This window comes from Triturus cristatus, chromosome 3_1 (assembly GCF_964204655.1).
Source record: "Triturus cristatus chromosome 3_1, aTriCri1.1, whole genome shotgun sequence".
In the NCBI taxonomy this organism is placed as follows: Eukaryota; Metazoa; Chordata; class Amphibia; order Caudata; family Salamandridae; genus Triturus; species Triturus cristatus.
The window spans coordinates 906,184,662-906,207,378 of NC_140583.1; the positions used below are offsets into that span (position 1 = coordinate 906,184,662).

Consider the following 22,717-nt stretch of genomic DNA (forward strand, 5'->3'; position numbering starts at 1 on the left):
GGTCCCAGGATGCTTGATTCCGGTTCAGGGAAGACCTGGCTTGGCAGTTTGGGCTGGGCTGTTCCCATGTGGCACAGGGTCAAGACTGATATGGATATAGCTGGGTCTGAACTGAGGTGGTGAAGTGAGCTAAAGAATGATGATGGATTCAACTCAAATCTGTGACTGGGCGTGAGTATCTGAAAATTTTCAGCGCTCTGTCCATCATCTCCTTGTGTTTGCTTTGTTTGCCCTAAATTGGCAGGGTATGCACAGCCATGGGTCCCTTTTTCACTTTGCCACTGGATTCAAGCTAGCCTGCATGATGACGAGTGTTACCCAGAAACCGGTCCCAGGATGCTTGTTTCCGGTTCAGGGAATTAATGAATATAAGCTTTATAAAGCGCAAATTTAGCCCAGGGGCATCAAGGCGCTGCGGAAAGGGATCAAGATCAGAGATGTCCATAGGTAAAAGGGCTTACAGATTCAAGCTGGTGAAGAGCCAGGTCTTCAAGGCCTTATGGAACGAGGAATGAGTTTCCAGAGCTGAAATTGAAGGAGGGAGGGAATTCCACAAGTTGGCTGCAGCCAGCGAAAAAGCCCTCCCCCCATCTGGATTTCCTGAACCTGGGAACTGTCACCAGATTCTTGCAGGCAGACCTTAGCTGCTTGCCAGGGATATATCTCCGAAACAGTTTTTTGATGCCTTCTGACCCCATATTGTAAAAGACCTTGTGCACCAGGCACAAGGCTTTAAACACAATTCTCCGACCCAATGGAAGCCAATGCAGGCTTCTGATGGTAGCCGATACAGAGTGGAATTTAGGAAGGCCCATCACCAGCCTGGCAGTGGCATTCTGCACAAGTTGAAGTAGAAGCCCCTTATTTGTCCCTACATAAAGGGCATTGCAGTAATCTAATCTAGACAGCACAAGGGCCATCACTGCCTGTTTCCGAGAGGGAAGTGATAGGAATTGAAAGATCTTTTTGAGAGTCCTTATCATCCCGAAGCAGGTAGAAACGGTTCTATATATTTGGGGGCCCAGAGAGAGGAAGGTGTCCACTATGATGCCTCCATTTTTGGGCACTGAGGCCAGGGTGAGGGCAAGATCCAAGCGTATCTGACCAAATCTCCTGTTTGTCCCCGAAAATTCAAATCTCAGTCTTATCCCCATTGAGTCTTAGATAGTTTTTCACCATCCATGAAGCCACCGCCTGCATGCAGTTTTTAAACTTTGCTGCTGACGCTTCGACACTCTCAGTGATGGTAATCATGATTTGAGTGTCATCAGCGTAGGATAACACTTCTAGGCCGAAAGATCTTACAACCCTGGCAAGCGGGGCTACATAAAAATTAAAAAGTGTAGGACTCAATGAGGATCCGTGGGGGACTCCACAGAACAACTGTTTAGGAGCGGAGAAGAATTGGCCCGTCTTAACTCTTTGTGACCGTTCCATGAGGAAGGATGTAAGCAGATTAAGGGCAAGGCCCTCAATCCCTATTTCCCAGAGTCGCTCAGCCAATCTAAGGGGAGAGATGGTATCGAAGGCTGCTGTCAGGTCCAGAAGGATCAGTAAGGTGGTATGACCAGCGTCAACCTGTTGTTGAATGTTGTTGAAAACAACGGTTAACGCCGTCTCGGTACTGTGCTCACTTCTGAACCCATGCTGCGAGCCATAGAGCAACTGATAATCCTCCAAATAGGTACTAAGATGGAGGTTCAGTTGTTTCTCCAGGATTTTTGCTGGGACAGGTAACAGGGAAATAGGCCGATAGTTTTTTAGTTCCGCAGGGTCTAGAGAAAGCTTCTTTAAGAGAGGTTTAACCACTGCAGTTTTCCACGCGGTGGGATACTGGCCAGAGGTAAGGACAGCATTAAGGATTGAAGTCAAAGGTGGGGCAATAGCTTCTATTCCCAGTTTTAATATCTTCAGGGGACATGGCTCCAGGGGGGAACCAGACCTAATTCCACTTAACATCCACTCAGTGTCCTCTTGAAGTATAGGAGGAAAGGAGCACAAGCGGCAATCCTTCAGAGGAACTACCAGAGGTTCCGATGGAAGATCTAACTTTGATCCTCCAGCATTGGACATCTCCAAGGAGGAGTATATGTCCTTCATTTTGGCATAAAAAAAACATGCCATTTTCTCACACAGGTCCTGGAAAACCTCGGTATTAGCAGTAGCCGTGGGAGCTAGGAGGGTGTTAATCACAGTGAAAAGTTCCCTTGAGGATTTTATGGATTCCATTATTTTAGAATAATAAGAGACCTTTTCCTCATTAATAGCTATCTTATATTCCCTCAATCTAAGTTTCTGCAGATCCCTTTCGACTGAGGTAAGATCCCGGTGCCATTTTCTTTCCTGTTGTCGGCATACCTGTCTAAGCTTTCTCAGCCTTTCAGAGAACCAGGGGGCCGAAGGGCGTTTTCTGGCCACATAGTACTCCTTAAGGGGGGCAAGAGAGTCCAAGGCCACCAGAAGCCAGTTGGAAAAATTGTCATAGATGGAGTTAACATCCAAGTAAGGGAGGCAGCAGTAATTTCTAAGTTTATTATGAAGGTCCTCCTTATTTATGCGGCTAAAGTTTCTCTTCATCTCCACCCTGTTCTTAAAATTAGGATCTAGGTGAGATACTGCAATTTGCAGAATTAATTGGATGGCATAATGATCAGACCAGGAGAGTGGGATGGGATCATTCACCTCTATCCTAGGATCATTAGAGAAGATCCCATCCAAAATGTGTCCTGCCGTATGAGTGGGGCTCCTCACCAGCTGAGGAAGACCACAAGAGTCCATAGTTTCCAAGAAAATCTGCGTTTCAGTACACAGAGTTTTCTCCAAATGAAAGTTAAAGACCTGGCTTGGTAGTTCGGGCTGGGCTGTTCTCATGAGGCACAGGGTCAAGACTGATTTGCATCTAGCTGTGTCTGAACTGAGGTGGCAAAGTGAGCTAAAGAATGATGACGGATTAAACCTAGATCTGTGACTGGGGGTGAGTGTTTGAAAAGTTTCAGCGCTCCGTCCATCATCTCCTTGTGTTCACTTTCTAAAAGTGGCATTTCAAACCCACAATTTAAAAAACATCTTTCCTAAGAGATGTGTTATTAAATTCTGAGTTACGAGAGCCTAAACTCCATCCCTATATCTTGTCCCAATGCAAAGTTGTGCTTGTAAGGTGTTACAAATAAACTCTCATGTTACCCTGTGGGCCTTTCAATAGTGAAAAACGACCTACACAGTATTTCACTATTAGGACATATCACACACACCAGTGCATGTCCTCCCTTTCACATACACTGCACCCTGCCCATGGGGGTACCTTGGACCTATCTGAGGGGTGTCTTACATGCAAGAAGGGAATTAGGGCCTGGCAAGACGGTGCACTTGCCAGGTCGACGTGGCAGTTGAAAACTGTGCGCAGACACTGCAGTGGCAGGTCTGAGATACATATACATGGCTACTCATGTGGGTGGCACAATCTGTGCTGCAGGCCCACTAGCAGCATTTGATTTACAGGCCCTGGGCACACACAGTGCACTGTACTAGGGACTTATAAGTAAATTAAATAAGCCAATCATGGAAATACCAATCCACAAACACAATTTACATGGAGAGCATATGCACTTTAACACTGAATAGCAGTGGTAAAGTGCTCAGAATCCTAAAACCAACAAAAACAAGGTCAAAAACAGGCAGCCAAAAAATAAAAAGTTTGGTGGTGAACCCGCTGAAAAAGCCAGGTCTAACAAGGTGTTACTATATCATTCCGTTGTAGTTGGTAAAGACATGTCACCACACGAAAATGGCCCGACGTAGTACATAACACTTGGCAAGCACTGTTCTGTTGAGGCTCTTCTACATCCATGCCCCAATAAAGACACTCACTGACTACCCGCTGTAATAAAAATTGCCCTCTCTGGATCTCAAAAGAAGCTGAAAAATACTCAAACAACAGTTCTTCCACATCTCTATAAAGGTATACACATTAATGTCTGTTTCAGAATACAGACACACAAGTACTTTCACACACACGTTTCACACACACACGCACACACACACCCGTGCACACACACTCACAGGCATAGAGGGCCTGAATTACTAGGGTAAACCTACACATTTGTGTTAGTTTAGGATTGTTTAGTACTCACAAAGTAATTTACCAGCAGTATCCTTAAGAGTGCGGAGTCTCTGCACCAGGGCTGGACTGGGAACTCAAAGCAGCCCTGGCAATTTTGTAGGAGAAGGGGAGCACACGTAAGAGTGAAGCACTGCTTCTTTTGTTACTGGGGGCCGATATTGCAGCCCTCGTGCAAAACCGGCCCTCAGTAACAAAACCATCACCCACTGCTGCAAAACCGGCCACCACCCTTCCAGCCTCCCAGGGAAACGCCTAAGCTCCATATGGCCAGTCTCGCACTGCTCCCAAGGACGTCATTTAGGAGTAGTCAGACGCCTCATCTGTGACCCCTAGCTTGCTCCCTACTACTTCTGGCACTTCCTTTGCAACCCCAGGCCTCCCACGAGGCAAAAGGGTTTTCCTCACTGAGGCCAGGGGTCACAGAGGAAGTGCCAGGAGTAGCAGGGAACAAGCTAGAGGTCACAGTTGCGACACCTGACTACTGCCAAATGACATCCATGCCCGCTCCGCACATAAAAAGATAGGCCTGTCCTATCTGTTTATGTGCGGAGGCTCCACGCTCGGATAGATACTACTCTTAAATTCCTTTGTAAGTAAACTTACACAAAAGTGTAAGTTTACCTTTGTGTTTCGGGCCCACACAAAATTTCACAAAACTCCAGAAACAACATAGTCAGGTATTTCGATTTATGTTTGCTACATATATGTATCATTATGTTATGCTTAATTTCTCTCAAATAGTGATATACTTTGTGAAACAGTTCGCTTGAATTTTTAGTTACTTTTAATTGTTTCAGCAATGCAATTTGTTTTTCTTTTTTGTAGAACATGAATATTTGCACAAATCCAGTGAAGGCAATGTTTTAATTCACAATGTTGAAACCGGGGAAAAGAACACCATCTTGGCCAATATAACTTTTGTAAGCATATATTTACACATTTCTAGATAAATTACAATAAATAAGAACTGGTGCTGCATCGATTTTATGCAGCACTCATATGAATGTGGCTACTACAGTTGAAAATAATTGCTTTTTGAATCTGCAGGACAGTGTCAATGCTTCAAATTATCAACTGTCGGCGGATCAAAAATATGCATACTTGGAAAGTAATTACTTAAAGGTACAGTTGATCCTTTTTTGACCTGCAAATACCCTTTCTGTGTATCTAATCGTGTTGTTCTAATTTCCTTACAATCCAGCTTTGATATCAATTGGAACACATAATAAGTGTTGGAGTTACACATAATGGCAAGGTCTCCCTGACCAGTTTAGATAGGGGTTCCAAATTGCAGGTTGCCTGGTCCTGCACCACAGGGCTTGCTGGGGTCTACGTTATGCCTCTGCCACGAAGACGTTACTATAGTGAGAATGTACTGTTATATAGTAGTTGGTATCTAGCACAAATGTGGATTTTACTTTTTATAAGCACTACCAATTACAATGAATTGAGGCATTATGTTTTATTTCAGAATGCAAATTTCTAGCAGGTGGTGGAAGTAGCTCAGTATCACTCTGCTTTTTTATACTGCTTATATCTGCTGTTCAGTATTTTTCTACTCTTGGCTATTGCATAAAGAATAAAGGCTTCTGAGTTAAACTGTTAAATTATTAAGCAATTTTCAAGAAGCTAAAAGAACAGCAAATTCAGAATTAGGGGCATATTTATGAGACATGCATCACGTTTGCACCTCACAGTGGTGCACGAATGACTCAAGGCTCTGAGTCAAATTAATGAAGCCACGCAAAACCAGCTTGCTAGGCTTTGAGTGGCCACATAAATCTTGAGTCATGCAAAGCAGCGCAAATTGCTGCGTCACTTTACTCTGCGCAAGGTAGGCGTTCCATGGGCATTGTGGTGGGTGTTCAACAGCAAAAGTTCCAACAGGTTATTTGTATTTACTGTTCTTCAATTGTTTAAAAACTTTGTAAATAATTGGTCTTACTATTAACTAGTTTAATGATACACAATTTACCTGCATTAGAAGGATGAAAGGCTGACAGAATAGAAAAGATTCATAAAACAGGCTATGCAGCACACCACAATAGTCCCATACACCCCACAAGCCAATAATATTTCCGGGTGTAGTCCGTTAGTTGTAAATGTTGTTCAAAGCACAAAACCAATATCCGTTTTTGATATCACTGGATATATAGTATTTATTCTGTGGAAATCAAATCGGTATCCATATTTTCACAGCGCGCTGTGAAAATATGGATACCGATTTGATTTCCACAGAATAAATACTATATATCCAGTGATATCAAAAACGGATATTGGTTTTGTGCTTTGAACAACATTTACAACTAACGGACTACACCCGGAAATATTATTGGCTTGTGGGGTGTATGGGACTATTGTGGTGTGCTGCATCGCCTGTTTTATGAATTGTAACATCTTGGGAATTTTCTATTCTTTGAGATGACCATTACTCTAGGTGGATGAGTATGTGGTGATTTGCGAGCACCCAATACAATTGTGAATAATAATCTATCGTATTACAGTGCATACTTTACGATGTGCAGGTCCTTATAGCATATCCACTGTTAAGCATTGCCATACAGAATAGAAAAGATGACAGCACCAGGGACTTTGGTTCCACAAGCAGCTACTACTGTCTAGAGGAGGTCACACTTCATTAACAAGGGGATGCCACTCCCAGGTGACAGTTGAAGTTCATGCAAATGGGTTCCAGAGGCTTTAGGCAGGGTTTAAAAGTACTTGTTCTAGAATATTTATTACAATACAACTTTACCAATTAATTTGTTTTGTAATAAATACTTTAAAATGTCCAAGAATGACTCTGTAGCTGTTTCCTAAGTAGGGATAGCAATATTGCATAAAATATTTGATCCCAATTCTTTCCTATGAAACAGCTAACCCTGCTACCGTTAAAATAACCATTTGCACCTTTTCACTTTAAGGACATGTTTAACATTAAACATGTACATGTCCTCTCCTAAATACCATGCACCCTACTTAATGAGTAGAAAGGCTTACTTAGGGGTGACTTAATAGTTAAAAGGAGGGTTTAGGGCGTCAAAAAAGTTTTATTTTCACAAGCCAAATTTGCAATTAAAACCTGCACCACTTTGCTGCACATGGCAGGCCTGCAGTCATGTTTACTTGTCACTGCTGTGGGTGGCGCAGTATCTGCTGAAGCCCCCTGTTGATATTTAACTTACAGGCCCTGAGTACATTTAAATACCATATACTAGGAGTTTATAGGTAAGCTAAATATGCCAACTAGGCGGATGCCAATTTCTCTTGTTGGTAGAGGGGGCACAGGCAGGTTAACACTGGAGTTCTAGAGTTAGTAAAAACATTCAAGGCAAAAACCTGGGGGTACATCACACACAATATAGTCACTCCCAACAGTATACTATATGCTAGTACATATGATATCAATACCTACTGGCCATAGATAGTAGCTATGCCCATCAGGCACTGGATATGACCGTTGTTCATATCCTGCACTCAGTTCCTCATCTCGTGCACCTGTTGGAAGACAGATGCTGCCAACACGGCCATGCTTTGATGACCTTCTGCCAAGCGGTCGTGGCAACCGGGTCCTGTCGGCAAACCACATGCCATGATTAACTGTTACCTTGTGCATTTCCGTGAAGTGACTCTCTGTCAAGCGGTCACTTTAATCAGGGATAGCGGGTCCAATGTGAAAAACATGAATGGTTGTTCTAGGATCTGCACTCTTGATAATAAGAGAGAATTAAGATTCTCAGTCTGCTGCCAGGGATTTATGCCCTGAGAGAGCACAGACCCTTACAGTTCCATTGGCTATGGTTGCAAAAGTTTGCGTCCCGGTCTTTTGCCCTGAGAGAGAACAGATCTCTTCCTATTGCGTACAATGAGAGTTCATTTTCCATTACCCCAAGGGGATCTGAGTACTCTGTGCACTGTTCTTTGAGCCCTCCTACTAAACAGTAGAGGGAACAGTGTGGAAAGGATAATCAGCACAGTCCATTGTTAAAATAATACAGGTAGCTGAGAATTTCCTTTGGGTTACCTGAGATACATCCATATTTACCGGTATCTTTGCCCTAACTAGCTGGTGTCTCCCCTTCTTATTCTGTCCTGATGATGAACCTGGTTTAAATAATTGTACTAAGGGGTCGAAGCATTGACAAAAAAACTCTGTGTGGACTGGTTTTAAATCTTGATTGTTTCGAGTGACACTAATACTTCTAGTGCCCTTTAAAACAACATATTGTCACTGTTAGACCTGGTACCATTGGCGTGAGTCTCCCTTCCATTTTTTACTGATGGCCTCCTCTGTTTTTGATATGTTCTGCTGGTTTAGATGCTTTGGGCACTGTGCCACTGCTATTCAGTGCCACAGTGCAAGGGCTCCCTATGTTAAATTGATGTATTGATTAGTGACTCCATGATTGGCTTATTTGATTTACTTATCAGACCTTAGTATAGTGCACCATGTGTGCCCAGGGCCTGTAAATCAAATGCTGCTGGTGGGCTTGCAGCACTGATTGTGCCACCAACAGAAGCAGCCTATAAAGTCTCAGGCCTGCCATTACTTCTACCATCTTTTAAGTCAAGAAACCTACGGTAGACCCCACGGACCGGATCTCTCTCCTCCTCTTCGCGGCCAAAGTCTCCGAGAGACTCGTAAACACCCAGCTGACCGCCTTCATCGATGATAATTCCATCCTAGACGCCTCTAAATCTGGAGTCCGCAGCAACCACAGCACCGAGACCGCCCTCCTAGCCGCCACTGATGACATCCGCATGCCTCTGGACCAGGGACGCATGGCGGCCCTCATCCTGCTAGACCTCTCGGCGGCCTTCGACACCGTTTCACACCGCACACTTACAGCCAGACTTCATGACGCAGGAATACAAGGAGCCGCCCTCGACTGTATCCAATCCTTCCTCGCCGGCCGAACGCAGAGGATCAGACTCCCTCCCTCCCTTCCTCTCCGAACCCAGCAATATCAACTGCAGAGTCCCACAGGGATCATCTCTCAGCCCTACGCTCTTCAACATCGACATGGCCCACCTCGCTGCCATCGTCAGACAACATGGACTCAGCATCGTATCCTACGCCGACGACACCCAGCTCATCCTTTCCCTCACGAATCCCAAAGACACCAGACTCTGCTTCCAGGAACGAATGAAGAACGTGGCAGCCTGGATGAAGGACAGCTGTCTGAAGCTCAACTCAGAGAAGACTGAGGTCCTCATCCTTGGACCCTGCTCCACCACCTGGGACAACACCTGGTGGCCGTCCGCCATCGGAACCCAATCCACCCCCACCGACCATGCCCAAAACCTCGGCATCATCCTCGACTCCTCCCTCTACATGAACTGCCAGATAAACGCTGTTGCCTCCTCCAGTTTTAACTGCCTTCGGATCCTCCATAAGACTTTCAAATGGATCCCCTCCAACTGCAGAAGGACCGTCACCCACGCACTCATAACCAGCAGACTTGACTACGGCAACGCCCTCTACGCCGGAATCAACTAAACTCTCCTACACAGAATCCAAACCATCCAGAATGCCGCAGCCAGACTCGTACTCGGAACTCCACGGCACGAGCACATGACCCAACAACTGCGCGGCCTGCACTGCCTCACCGTCGAGAAGAGAGTCACTTTCAAACTCCTCACCCACACCTACAAAGCCCTTAACAACATCAGACCCAAATACCTCAACGAGAGAGTCTCCTTCCATGCACCCAAGAGAAACCTCCGCTCCGCCAACCTCGCCCTGGCAGAGATTCCCCGCATCCGCAGAAATAAAACCAGAGGCAGAGCCTTCTCATACATCGCAGCCAAGACCTGGAACGAGCTCCCGGTGCACATTAGACACTCCCCGACCCTGCACACGTTCTGGAAGGACCTCAAGACCTGGCTCTTCGACTGATCCGGAGCCGTCTCTCCTCCCCTCCCCAAGCGCCTTGAGACCCTCACGGGTGAGTAGCGCGCTATATAAACCCCTAATTGATTGATTGATTGATTGATTTTGAGTACAGTATTGTGGATTTTTGTTGTTTGGGATCTTGTGTTAAGTCTATATAAAGAATACTTATCTTTATAAAACCTGTGTGGTGTCCATCTGTAGTGTTTTCACTGTATTACTGTATGTGTTCACAAATGCTTAACACACTGCCTCTGAGATAAGCCTGTCTGCTTGTGCCAAGCTACCAAGGGGGTGAGCAGGGGTATTCCAGGAATGTAATCCCCTTTCCCTGACTTAGAAGCAAGGGTCCCTATTTGGTCAAAGGTACCTACCTTTGCCAACTAGAGACCCCCAGTTCTAATAGTCACAATCATTCACATGTGTATATATTTTGCATATAACACAAGCGCACTATTTAGTCACTTTACTCACTTTCACTGTGCTGCCAATCTACAGGAGCACATTTGTATATATTTTTTTTAACGCAAAAATGAATCATATTAACGGTGTGCCATTTTGGCCTATAATAAAAAAATAATAATGCACTAACCGCCTTGTTGAAATAGAATCTGTTTATACTTTTCTACATTATCATTGCCGTGGAAGTCCAAGGCTACACTTCCCCCACGGGTACCACCTTTTTGTTAATAAGTGTTGGAAATACCTGGCAGACACTGAGCAAAGCACTGCCCAGATCGCACTGGAAACATGACATGAATTTAGTTCTATATCTGTGTGCAGTACTGTGGCCTCAGAACCCTCAGAACAGCCTGTACCTGGGCTGACAAGGCACTGGAGCCAGGGCAAAGATTTCAGCCACTTTGGTGTACCAGTACCCCTGAAGACCGACCGAGCTGGACATTTCATTTGGCTACATCTAGCAAACGATGGGTGCAGGAACTGACTGAAGCACCCTTGCTCTCAATTCACAATGGGCACAGATTGTGACCATCTATCATTCATTGTGCCCCGGACACCTGGAATCAGTACCCATGCAATCATTCCTATTGGGCAATAGGCATGTCTGTGACTTTTCCCAGCAGACACTAGCTACTTAATTCATGTCTGGGGCACTGAGCACAGGGCGTGATTGCTTTGCTATGACCTGTGACAATACCCCTGCTGTCAGAGCCTGTTAGGTATAACCTGTGAACATGTTAAGAGGGCACTTCGAGAATGGGATAGCCTTTGACATGTCTTGTAATGGTATCTCTGCCTTCAGTACCCTATGTCGGGCAAGTGAGTAAAGTATCTGATCTTTGAGCATGATCTGAACCAATAATTTTGCTCTTAGAACGACCTGGATGAGGCACGTGGCTCGGACCACTGTGCACTGTGCACAGGATGCAGATGTCTACCACTCCTTATACACAATACCCATGCCCTCAGCATGTATTGAGACTATACCCACGAGGGACTGGACATACATAGACTCTGCTCGTGTTTGCTATACTTAACTTGAGCAGGTGGGTGTAGGTGTGGGCAACCAACACTCATTTTTGGTGACTGGCACTTATTTTTCCTCATCAGACATTTTCCAGTAGCAACAGGAAGAAAACACACAAACAGGAAAGAAGGAGTAGGAGAAAGACGGAAAAACCGTCACAAAAGAAGAAAGCAGGAACATGCCCAAGTGAAGTACAAGGGGCAGAGAATGTTTGGTAGTGGATTAAAGCGATATGAAATAGATTCAACACAATGCTGCCTTGTTGTTGGCACGCCGGCATTTAATAGCTCCATCCGCGGGCTTCTGAACAGTGCTTTGGGAACCACCACTTATTCATTTACAAATTAACCCCTGTTGTATCCGTATCTGCAATTCTCGCTATTTTGTTATGTTTGCGTTTTGTTTATTATTTTCAATGCCCAAACAATCTAGCTGTGAGATGCAGCAAAAAAATAAGCCAACCAAAGTAGAAGTGTGTGCATTTAAAAAAAACACACAACCGTGAAGATAGTGTTAACAATTGCCCGAGGGCTGATTTATGAGAACATGCACAATTATAAACAGAACGATAGTAACATGTAATTAATTAAATTAATCGGAAGTAAAACACAGAGAAAAAAAAAAACATTTCATGAAATAAATTAACAGAAAGTAAAAACGCGACAATAGACAGCTTAAAAAAGAAAATGTAAAATTCCCGCTTCAGTGGCCGTAGTCGTTATTCTTGCATGCAATTATACATGGTGTAGCACTAAGTACACGACATTCCTTCAGTCATGACCTGTGTCAGCTGCCCACTTTATATGTTGTCAATGGGAATGGCTCACGCCCTTGCTCAGCCGGCTTGGGACACAGATGTGTGAGTACACAAGAGTATGCCTGCAAGACCATAGGTGTCTGTGTTTGTGCCTGAGCGTGTGGGTATTTCTGGGTATGTCATTGTATGTGTGTGTAGGCGTCTCTCGTTCTCTCTCAGATACACACACACAACCACACACATATATACACACTCACACTCAATCTTTCTCTCCCTCTCTCTCTCTCTCTCTCTCGCTTTGAGAAAGTGTTTTTTAAAGCTCATCTCTGTTGGTACTTGGTGAAAATTAGGTCCTCAGTATTGCCATTGCATTTTGTATCATTTGTTTTGTTTTAATCACTCTTGATGATGCAATCAACGAGAATTTGTCATTGTCCCTTTACAGGGATTTTACATAAATAAATCTCCAAGGGTCAGATGTATGAAGGTCCTGTTTTACGTTTTCCTAATTGCGAATCTTTGCGATTCGCAATAAAGAAATCGCAAAACGGAATGCATGAAAGTGTCCTTAACACTTTTAGCGATTCCTAGGGGATTGCATATGACCTACCTCATGAATATTAATAAGGTTGGTTGCAATATGCGACCCCCTAGGAATCGCAAAAATCACAGAGATGGTGGTCTGCTGGGCTCACCAGACTGCCATGTCTGTGATTTCTTTTTAATAAAGCAATTCTTTTTTTTTTTTAAATTCAGCCCGTTTTCGTTAAAAGAAAACAGGATGCCTTTAGAAAAAAATGAAAATTCTGTGGTACAACTGCCTACTCTTAAAAAATGATTTAACTAACATTCAAAGGGGAAGGGGTCCCATTTGCGAATGGTTACCACCTACTTGAAGTAGGTGGTAATATGCAAATGTTTTGCGACCGCATTCACGGTCACAAAACATTCATACATACTGTTAGGATTCGCTCTTTGGATGGGACACCCTAAACATGCCCCTTTCAAATAGCGAATAGCAAACCCTTTTGTGATTCGGTAACAGTGTTACAGATTCGCAGAATCGGCCCGTTTGCGAGGAGCAAATTGCAAGATGCACCTGGCCCCAAAGCCCTTTTCTTTTCCTGAAAGTGCTGGCTTTCACAGAGCTATTTGCAGCCGAAGTGGAGGTTAAGTATCAGTAGAGCCTTGGATTGCGTTTTCTCTGTGGCAACAGGTGGCCCTTTAGAACTTTTAAGGTGTGGCCACATAGAGTTTTGGCTGTGCACCAGAAACCATGTCATCGTCACATTCAAAATATACATTTGGTGGGATATCAGTCAGCCCCCTTCAGCAACTATCTTCTTTGGGTCTGCCCAGTAAGCCATTGCCTGTTTTTAACATGCCATTCAGATCTTGGATCAGCAGTTTCCTGCCGCTAAACCGGCAAAATTTTTTAACGCCGTTCTTGATAATATGCCCCACAGTGCCGAAGCAGGTGGAGCAAAAATGTCTGTGGACATATCTAACCTGGAAATATTGGCACACATTTGCACGAGTGCAATGTATGCAAGACGGCCCCAGAAGAGACTTTGAAGAAAAAAATACATTTGAAGACGACTACGGAAAATAACTATTGTCTAATTAAAGTTTCATAAGTTCAATCATAAGAAGCATTATAATCTCCACCATTCTTTTTTATACATTTTAATCGTTTCTTTTCTGTGCATTTCTTATCGTTACAGCGATGGAGATATTCGTACACAGCTTCCTATCACATTTATGATGTTGAGAATGGGTCAGTGTTTTTATGTATCTTTTTTCCATTACAGTAATTATTTAGTAATGTTATGTGACAATAAAATATATTGACAACATTTTGTTCTGTTTAGCGTTTTGGTAACAACAAATCAACTACCACATAATATCCAGTATATAGCCTGGTCGCCTGTTGGTCATAAACTGGTGAGTTGGTTCATATTGTCATGTAAAATAAAGTATACTGGTTAGACAAATGCTAGTCAGTTGTTTTGATATCTCTTAAGGTATCCATTTAGTGAACATTTAATTATTATTACGCCTTGAATTAAAATAAATCTCCAGCTGCCCCAAACCTCCCTGAAATAGTAAATGCTACAATGATAATGTAACGATTCATTGAAAAACTAGATTTTGCTGTTCTACTGGTAGCATAAAGTGCATGATATTGGGAAGAATAATTTGCCCACTTTGAAAGAAAGGATAATTTTCACATTACTTATATTGTATTTATCTTCAAATAAAAATGAGACAGTTAAATAGTGGCAATACCGACAGTTAACATGTAAGTCATTAATAATTGTAAAGTGTTGCAACCCCAATAGCGATTATCAGAAGAAAATTAAAATTGTTGTCCATTGAACAAAGTGAATTAGGGACTTGGAGGTGCCAGAAGTGTTGGTGTACATTCTTCAGGGATACATACTGCAATATAATGATCTATATACTGCTCAGCAGGAAGAAGGGAAATCCCACTACCACTGTTTGGTTCTTCAAATATTACCAAATTCTCAAAAACGTTTGCTTTAAAATGAACTTATGAACTCACTTGAAACAGAGTCATGAATGTGGTGAAGGTGAACAAATTTTCAAATGCAGTTGAAAGGCAGTTAGTCATGGAAGGAACACACACTTATGATATATGTCAAAACATCTACACAAGGAGTGGGGTGGGAAGCAAACAGTATTAATGCTATACAAAGCAATGTATGTAAATTAATATCTGCTCCTTCTAAGCTGTGAAAGTACAAAGTACCATCCTGCTATTCATATTGTGGTTAAATGGCGAGTAGAACATGAAAGAGCGGTCTTAAACTGAAACAAGCATTTGCAATGCAATAGGTCTCGCATTTACGCGAGTTTGAGCTATTGACATTGCAAATGACAATGCCTTTTATTTTTGTTTTTTGAACATAAATAAAAGGCATTGTCATTTACATTGCCAATTGCTTAAACTCGTGTAAATGCGAGACCTATTGCATTGCAAATGCTTGTTGTTACTGGGGGTCGGCAATATCGGCCCCCTGTAACAAAATCGGCCGAAACCGGCCCTCGCAAACTGCTCAGCTGCGCTCCCCGTCACCCCAGGGGGGCACGGCTGAGCAGTTTGCCAGGGCCGGTTTCTGTTCCCAGTCCGACCCTGTGCACGCTTACAAACGTATACTGTGATGCGGACACATGCCTTAAGAGGCAAAGACAATTCATGCAATACAAATAAACACGAGTAATTACCGCAAAGAGGCATTGGTATTCTCCACACGCATATTTATGATACACTAATTCACAGGCATGTTCTATTAAGAAGAACATATCACACGCAATACCCAGTTTAATCACACACACTTTTCAAAATAGGGTACAACCACACAAACTATCTAACACAGTCAGGCTCTACGCACAGAACACAAAAGTAATATTTTCATATGTAATATGCAAAAATAGATATTGCAAAACACACACGTTACAGCACACATGCTGCTCACCACATACCACTTCATCACATACACAGTTGTGATTTTAGAAGGTCGTCATCCCACATACACCCACACACGGCACACGCACACACCATGCAAGCAAACTCACACATAATAGACACTCCATACACAACAAACACCTGCCCTTGCACTGATGCGCCATAAGATGTACACGTGTATTGTGTAGTATAATTGCAGGTGATATGTAGTTCCTTTTGACACGTGCAGCTGAGCCAGATGTGTGCATGGAACAAGCACCATAGACTTCTTCGTGTGTGGGACGGCATCTGCTGCCTGTCACCCGAACAGCGGCCCCGGAGAGATGACGCCTGACCAGCACCTCCGCCCGCGTGCCCTGGAGAGGGACGGTCCAGGCACACACCGGACGTTCCTGGCAGCTTCTCGCACTGCTCCCTTCCCATATCGGCACTTGGAAGCTCTTGTGCTTTACTGCATTGCGTCAAAACGAGCAGTGAGTTCTGTACAGCAAACAGCATGACATGGCATTGGATGCAGAGAGAGGCTGTGCGTGTGGCTACTTGACAGTTGACGCGGAACAGAGCAAACACGGCGAGGTTTGTACATAGAGACGGTCTTATAACAGAAAAAATAGCTCTGCTGTTGGCTTTACAATTTCTGCTCAAGGAGAAACTTTTTTTAGAGTTCGCTGCGAATTGGCTGTAAAATAAGCTAAAGAGATAGTGAGAGGAAAGTATGGGGCTGCAGAGTCGACCTTTGCTAAGATTGCGCCCTGGGCGTGGGCAGAGAGAAATGTGGCGCCCTTGCTATGGCAGTGAATTCAATGAGGCCGCAAGCGTTTCCTTTTGTGTTCACTGGTCAGTACCTGGATGAGCAGGGACTGGCCCCTGAATACAAACATCCCGACCCTCCCCCACCTTCCCCAGCTCGCCAAAATCACCGAGATGATGGTTTTGTTGATGACTGTCGTGAAGGGAGCTAACAAGGGAGGGTATTAAAAACATCACCTGCCCTATGATAATGAAGGACTAAAACTACTGTACAATCAGAGATAAATGAACAGGCAGGGACAAGGACAGGGCTGGATCAAGATGAGAAGGGCGCTGCTGTTGACAGAACCTTAATGCACTCAGCTCCATGCGCCCATCAGAAAATTGGCAGCATGGGTCTGTGCCCAGCTTACCCATGCTAAAGGCCGGCCCTGTATGGATGTAACAAAAGAGAAACAATCGGCAAGGACTAAAAAAAAGAAAGTAAAAGAGAAACGAGAGAAAATTTGAGAGAAAAGGTAAATGACAGAAAAGGAAGAAGAGAGGAGAGACAAATAAAACAAGGTAACATGAAGAGGAGGAAGATGAGTAAGAAATAAGAAAAATGTGAAAAAGGAAAGCAGAAAATGAAAGGAAGAAGCAAGAGAAATAAAAAAAGGGAAAAGAAAGGAAGAAGGAAAAATCAAAGGTCACAGAGACGTAGCCTAGAATGAAATAAAAGGGATGAAAAAACGAAGCAAGAGCAAGGACGAACAGGAAGGAGAAACAAAATAGATAGAAACCAAATGAAAGAAAAATAATAATTAAGAGAGGGAAACAATCCGGAAAAAGACTAGAAATAAAAAAGAAAGAACGAAACAAAGTAAGGAATGTAGAGAAGAAAGATGGAGAGAGTAGTAAAGAAAGAGAAACATGAAAACCAAAAGAGCAAATGAAAGGGGTATAGAAGGATGAGCAACGAGGAAGGCAGAGATAAAAGGAAAACGATAGGTAGAAAGATAAGCATAGAACGAAAAAACAGAAAGAGAATGAATGTTAAGAGAAAATAAAGACTGGAAAATAATTAGTGAAAACAAATAAAGAGGAAATGCACGAAAAAAAAGACAGACTAGAGAGAAATACTAGGGAGATTAGAGAATTAAGCAAATTCATAGAATGAATCAATGACCAAAGATGAGAATGCGTGAAAATAAAAAACAGTTTGAGATTGGAAATTTCATATTTTGCGGTTGTGTGTGTGTCACACAATTCGGTTACATCTGAAGAGGATATTTATATGGGGGTGGCTGGATGTTACCATTTAAAAGTAGTTTTAACCTAAATAAAATATACACTAACAGAAACTCCAGCATTTTTTTCCCTCTCCTTCTTTTAACATCGCAGAGCTTCAGGGCCCTGAACTAATGGTGCAATAAAGCGGTGTCTGGAGAAGGAGCTGTCTCTGAGATTTACAGTCGCCTGGAAGAATGCAGAGTTAACGGTTCTACCTCTCTGGAAGGAAAATCAATGCACGGCAGGGCTCAGCACTAAATAAAACATTAGATATGTTTAAAGCAAGGGGGGACTGCAGAAAGAGTACTCTCTCTACTGTGAATAGAGACTGTTCTCTCTGTGGCATGGGGCTTTCTAGGGGCGGGAGAGCACTCTACGGGACTCTGGTGGGATATGATACAGCGTGCAGCGAACCTTGCTTTAAACTTGTGAATTTAAAGTTACTCGAGTACTAGGCAGCCTCAATAATATGGCGAAGAAAATGAAAAAATATTACTGGGAAATATTCACTGCAATATAAAAATGAAAAGGTAGATTATTGTTGAAAACGTACTTTATTACACCCTCAAGAATAATATTCCACCCCATCATCAAGCACAATCTGAATGCATAGGCTTACATTTCTATTGCAAAGTTTCTTTTTTGATCTGGTATTAAGAAAGCTTTAGATGCCTGCCAAAGCTAATGCCATCAACTTTGAAAGGTACAGAGAGTGTCAAATAGAACAAGCGGCCGTGCGGCCGTGAAAGTGAAAGCAAATGATGTGCAGGCTGCCAAATGGTGCGCGCGCCCGGCGCACATGCACTGTATTTGGAGGCCTGAAAGCACTCGTTTGCACTTCCAGATCCCCCACTTACAAAAGCTCTCGCGAGAGCAGCGCTAAAGCGCTGGCTCAGGCGAGACCTAAAAAGTATGTTTAAAGGAAACATGCATGTGTAATCTCAGTTGCAGCACTGATACATCAATTACTTTGTGATATTCGCCAAAGCTTTCACTTAAATCATGATTCTTCACACAATCCTCAGATTTTCTCTAGTCTATTATGCACTTAAATCGTATTGTCTTCTTGTGAATCTCTGGAGTGCAGTCTCAAGGAAATCCTAAATGATCATGATACCTCCTACCAGAAATGTTTTAAGGCATCTAAAAGTCTTTAGTTACCAAATATGTATATTTTGGTAGCTTTTGAATGTTAAGCTTATGGGACCATAAATACCTTCCCGAATAGATTTCTCAATAGAATGATTGGTGTTTGCAGACATTGCTGGTGTTTATAGCAATACATGTTTTGTACTCAGACAGTTGCTGAATAGTAATATTTGGCACGAGAATGTATTTTTAACTTAATTTACTTGATTCTTAATTGACATTTTCTAAAGCTCATTAAATTTGTTAAGCTGAATTTGAGTTTGAGACCTGTCACCTGATAATGCAGGGATGAATGTAATATACTTTTTTCAAAACCTTCCTTTCAACAACAGATAATTGTTTTAAAGAGATATTTCAGATTTTTCACAGTAGGGGTGGGTAGAAAATCATGATTTTATTAAAGACACGGAGGCAAATATTATGCATTGCCTCTTTATTGACACTCACAGCGGCAACTAGAACATTACACTTATAACTTAGACTAGGACTCTTTACAATAGTCTAATTAACTATATAATCCTTAACCAAGCAGCCATCTTCCTTCTGTTTTTGCTGGGAATAAACAGAAACAGTTCCGTCTTCCAAATTCAACAAATTCCCATGGCAGAAATAATCCCAAACTTCTCCAATCTTCTCAATTACTTCCTGAAACACAAAAACAGGTATTAAAGGGTGGGCACCAACAGTAGGGTGGGATAATATTTTCCTCTATGTCTTTAATAAAATTATGATTTTCTACCCACCCCTCCTGTGGAAAATCTGAATTTTATGACAAGGCACAGAGGCTAGTAGCGGCTCCTGGAGGGAGTTCTGTGCGGCGGTGGGGCGGGGACAGGGTGGGGGTAGTAAACTCTGGCTTGCGGCCGACCGGAGTAATGTAAATAAATAAGTTAATAAAACAAATTTCATTGCGCGCGCTGCATCGCCAAATGGCGATGCAGCACACACAATGAAATTCATTTTATTTATTTGCAAGATATTTACAAGATACCTCGCCTTCAACCTCTGCAAAGCTGGAAAGTGTAAAGGGGCAGGGAAAATTGCCAGAATTGACACTGACAACAAATTCAGCATCCTCGCTATCTACCATAATGAGACCCAATTGCACAGCAACATCCTCTTTATCTCTCTGCGAATCGTCTTTACCTTCTCCACTGGTAACTTCAACACACACTCCAATTTCTGAATCTGAAACCCTTCAAGCAAAATCTCCTGACACAGATCTAGACATGACTTCTTCCTGTTCACTGCAAACCTATGGTCCTCCAATACTGGTATTGTCATCACCGTTTGCTTCCGAGCCAAATCTTTGCTCTCCGACATAATCAAAATGTCACCCAAAAACACTATCAAATGGACACTTCTCGTCTGAAGCCAGGCCATTATTGGTCTCATCACCTCTGTGAAGCACCATGGAGCTGTTGTCAGACCCAGCGGGAGACTTTTGAACTTCCACATTGTTCCTTTCCACTGAAATCTCAGAAAGTCTCTCTGCTCCCGACAAACTGGGACTGTCAAATACCCATCCTTCAAATCCAGACGCATCAGCCAATCCCTTTTCCTTAACAGGTCCCTCAACAAATGAATAGCTTCCATCTTGAAGTGATTGTACTGTACCCAATTGTTCAACTCTCTCAAATTTACTGGCCTCATTCCCTTGTCCTTTTTCTCCACTAAAAAACAATTTCTTACAAAACCAACTGAATCATTTTTGATCTCTCCATTGCTCTGTTTTTGAAAAGTTCCTCCACTTCATGACTTACCATCTTAGTTTTTTCTTCAGAAAACCTTAACACCCTCATCCACTTTACCTGCAATGGTACTCCCACAAAATCTATTTGGCAACCCTGTATTGTTTGCAAAGCCCAAGGATCTGCAGTTATCTCCTTCTATAATTCTAAAAAGTGGGCAAGTCTGCCACCCAGCTTTATTAGAGTACACAGAGGGTCTTTTTCTGAGCATAACTTGTTGTACTCTTGCTCTTCTGTCTCCCCTAGATCTTCCTCTTCCTCTCTGTATTTGAGGAAAAAATCCTTGCAATTGATATCCTGAGGGTCTATATCCTCACGAAAATGAAGCTTGCATGATCCCAAATTCTCGGCAGGGAAATCGACCCTTCATTCTCCTGGCCCAACAAAAACCTTCCATATATCCTTTTGAACCATTTGTATGAAATTAAAGGCTCCTGCATACCTTACCATCTCCTTCACAAACTCTTCCCCAAAGAGCATACCCTTGGCTTCTAGCCCTGATTCCTTACTCGCAAGTACTGCTTGGTTCCAGATTGATTTGCATCAATATACTTTTCCTACTCTCAACACATAAGGCTGCTTTGCAGTTTCTAATAAACATACAGCATGCTGTACCCATTGGTGCATCTCCTGAACATCAACAGATGTCTCATGCAAATATGCCTCCTCACACATATCAATGATGTTGGTTAAGGGACCAAATACATCAAGCAATCTGACTTGACAGCCCTTCAAAACTTTGTCCAGACTTCTCCTAGGGTCACGTCCTGGCATGCTTTAGAAAGCCAATGTTTTTAGATCTAATTCGGGGGTATAAGCCACTATGTTGGATAAAGATGGTCTTGGACACTCAGAACATAATCTAGTTCTCACCTCCTCATGCATCTCCGCCTAACCCAAAACTCCACATACCCCACTACGTGGTCTGCCGGAACCCACTGTGGAGATAAACGGTGCTGAATTGTGTGAAGATCAAACAAGTGCTCACAAAGAATCCTTTACATGCTTTACTTGTTCCTTGCCTTCCAAGAATATTTTATGCATTTTTCCATAGGTCTCTTTATTATGTGTATCCCCCATATCATATGAACAAGTAATTATAATGTCACCACTGCTTGATGACCTGTCACAAGCCACTGCTCTGTGACCCCTTTTTGTGGCCTTTATTGCCTTCGCTTACAACTCCAACTAAGTTGCCCACTGTTTTCTTTCTTTAGGACCGTAATGACCTTTCAAATTTGTGTTCTATTCTTTGTGTCCCAGTAAATGTTTCCTTTTTTTTTGGTCACTTTACGACCCTCATTCAATCCACACACCTTCACAGCAACCTTCTCAACAGACCAAAACTGTTCATCTTCATTTTTTATTAATCCTCCTTTCTAACCTCTCGAAGCGATCATCCATTTTTTCCCCCAATTGACTAGCCAAAGAAGAAACAGCCTTATTCACACATTCCTGTGTCTTGTCATCCAAAGTGTGCTCACCTGTTGTAATTCCTTCCATAATGACCTCCACTACTTCAATACACAGGCCTAGGATTGTTTTACTCAAATTTGACACTACTCCTATATAATTTCTGAATCAGCTCTCTTAAAAAAACTCATTAACTAGCATTCACCGCCTGCACCTCCCATCAGCTGATGTCATGATGAAACTGACAAGAAAAAATGATGTATGTTTGCCCAAAATATGGCCGCCGAATAAACAATAGTGCTGCCTATATTTTGCCCAATTCAAAATATTTGCCCGCGTTAAAAGACACCTACGGCAACTCCATTTGCACAGCTGTTAAAGAATGGGCTTGCATCCCCCAAGAGCGAGACACTGCAGACTGTGATTATCTATTAAACTCTTACTGGCAAGCCGCACGCGCCTACATTGTTATGCACCTGCCAGCTTCAAATCATAGCAAATCAAGTGAGCGCAGGCAGTCACCTCACTCGTACTGTACCTGGCATCCTCTGCTGGTTACACACACAAAGGCGCGGTCTAGTTGGTGCTGTGTGTGGCAATAAAGAGGATATGCATAATATTAGCCTCCGTGCC

The 22,717-nt window shown here is 42.9% G+C and overlaps 1 protein-coding gene across 2 annotated transcripts in view; it reads left to right on the forward strand.

The window, feature by feature from the left end:
* The window catches only part of FAP (fibroblast activation protein alpha), a 619,508-nt gene that overhangs the window by 71,276 nt on the left and 525,515 nt on the right, over positions 1-22,717 (forward strand). For both annotated transcript variants that reach the window (XM_085645424.1, XM_085645423.1), the window contains 4 exons: positions 4,946-5,040; positions 5,168-5,242; positions 13,984-14,036; positions 14,131-14,203. In XM_085645424.1, coding sequence (XP_085501550.1) covers positions 4,946-5,040; positions 5,168-5,242; positions 13,984-14,036; positions 14,131-14,203 — 296 coding nt within the window. The remainder of the gene's footprint in view (positions 1-4,945; positions 5,041-5,167; positions 5,243-13,983; positions 14,037-14,130; positions 14,204-22,717) is intronic.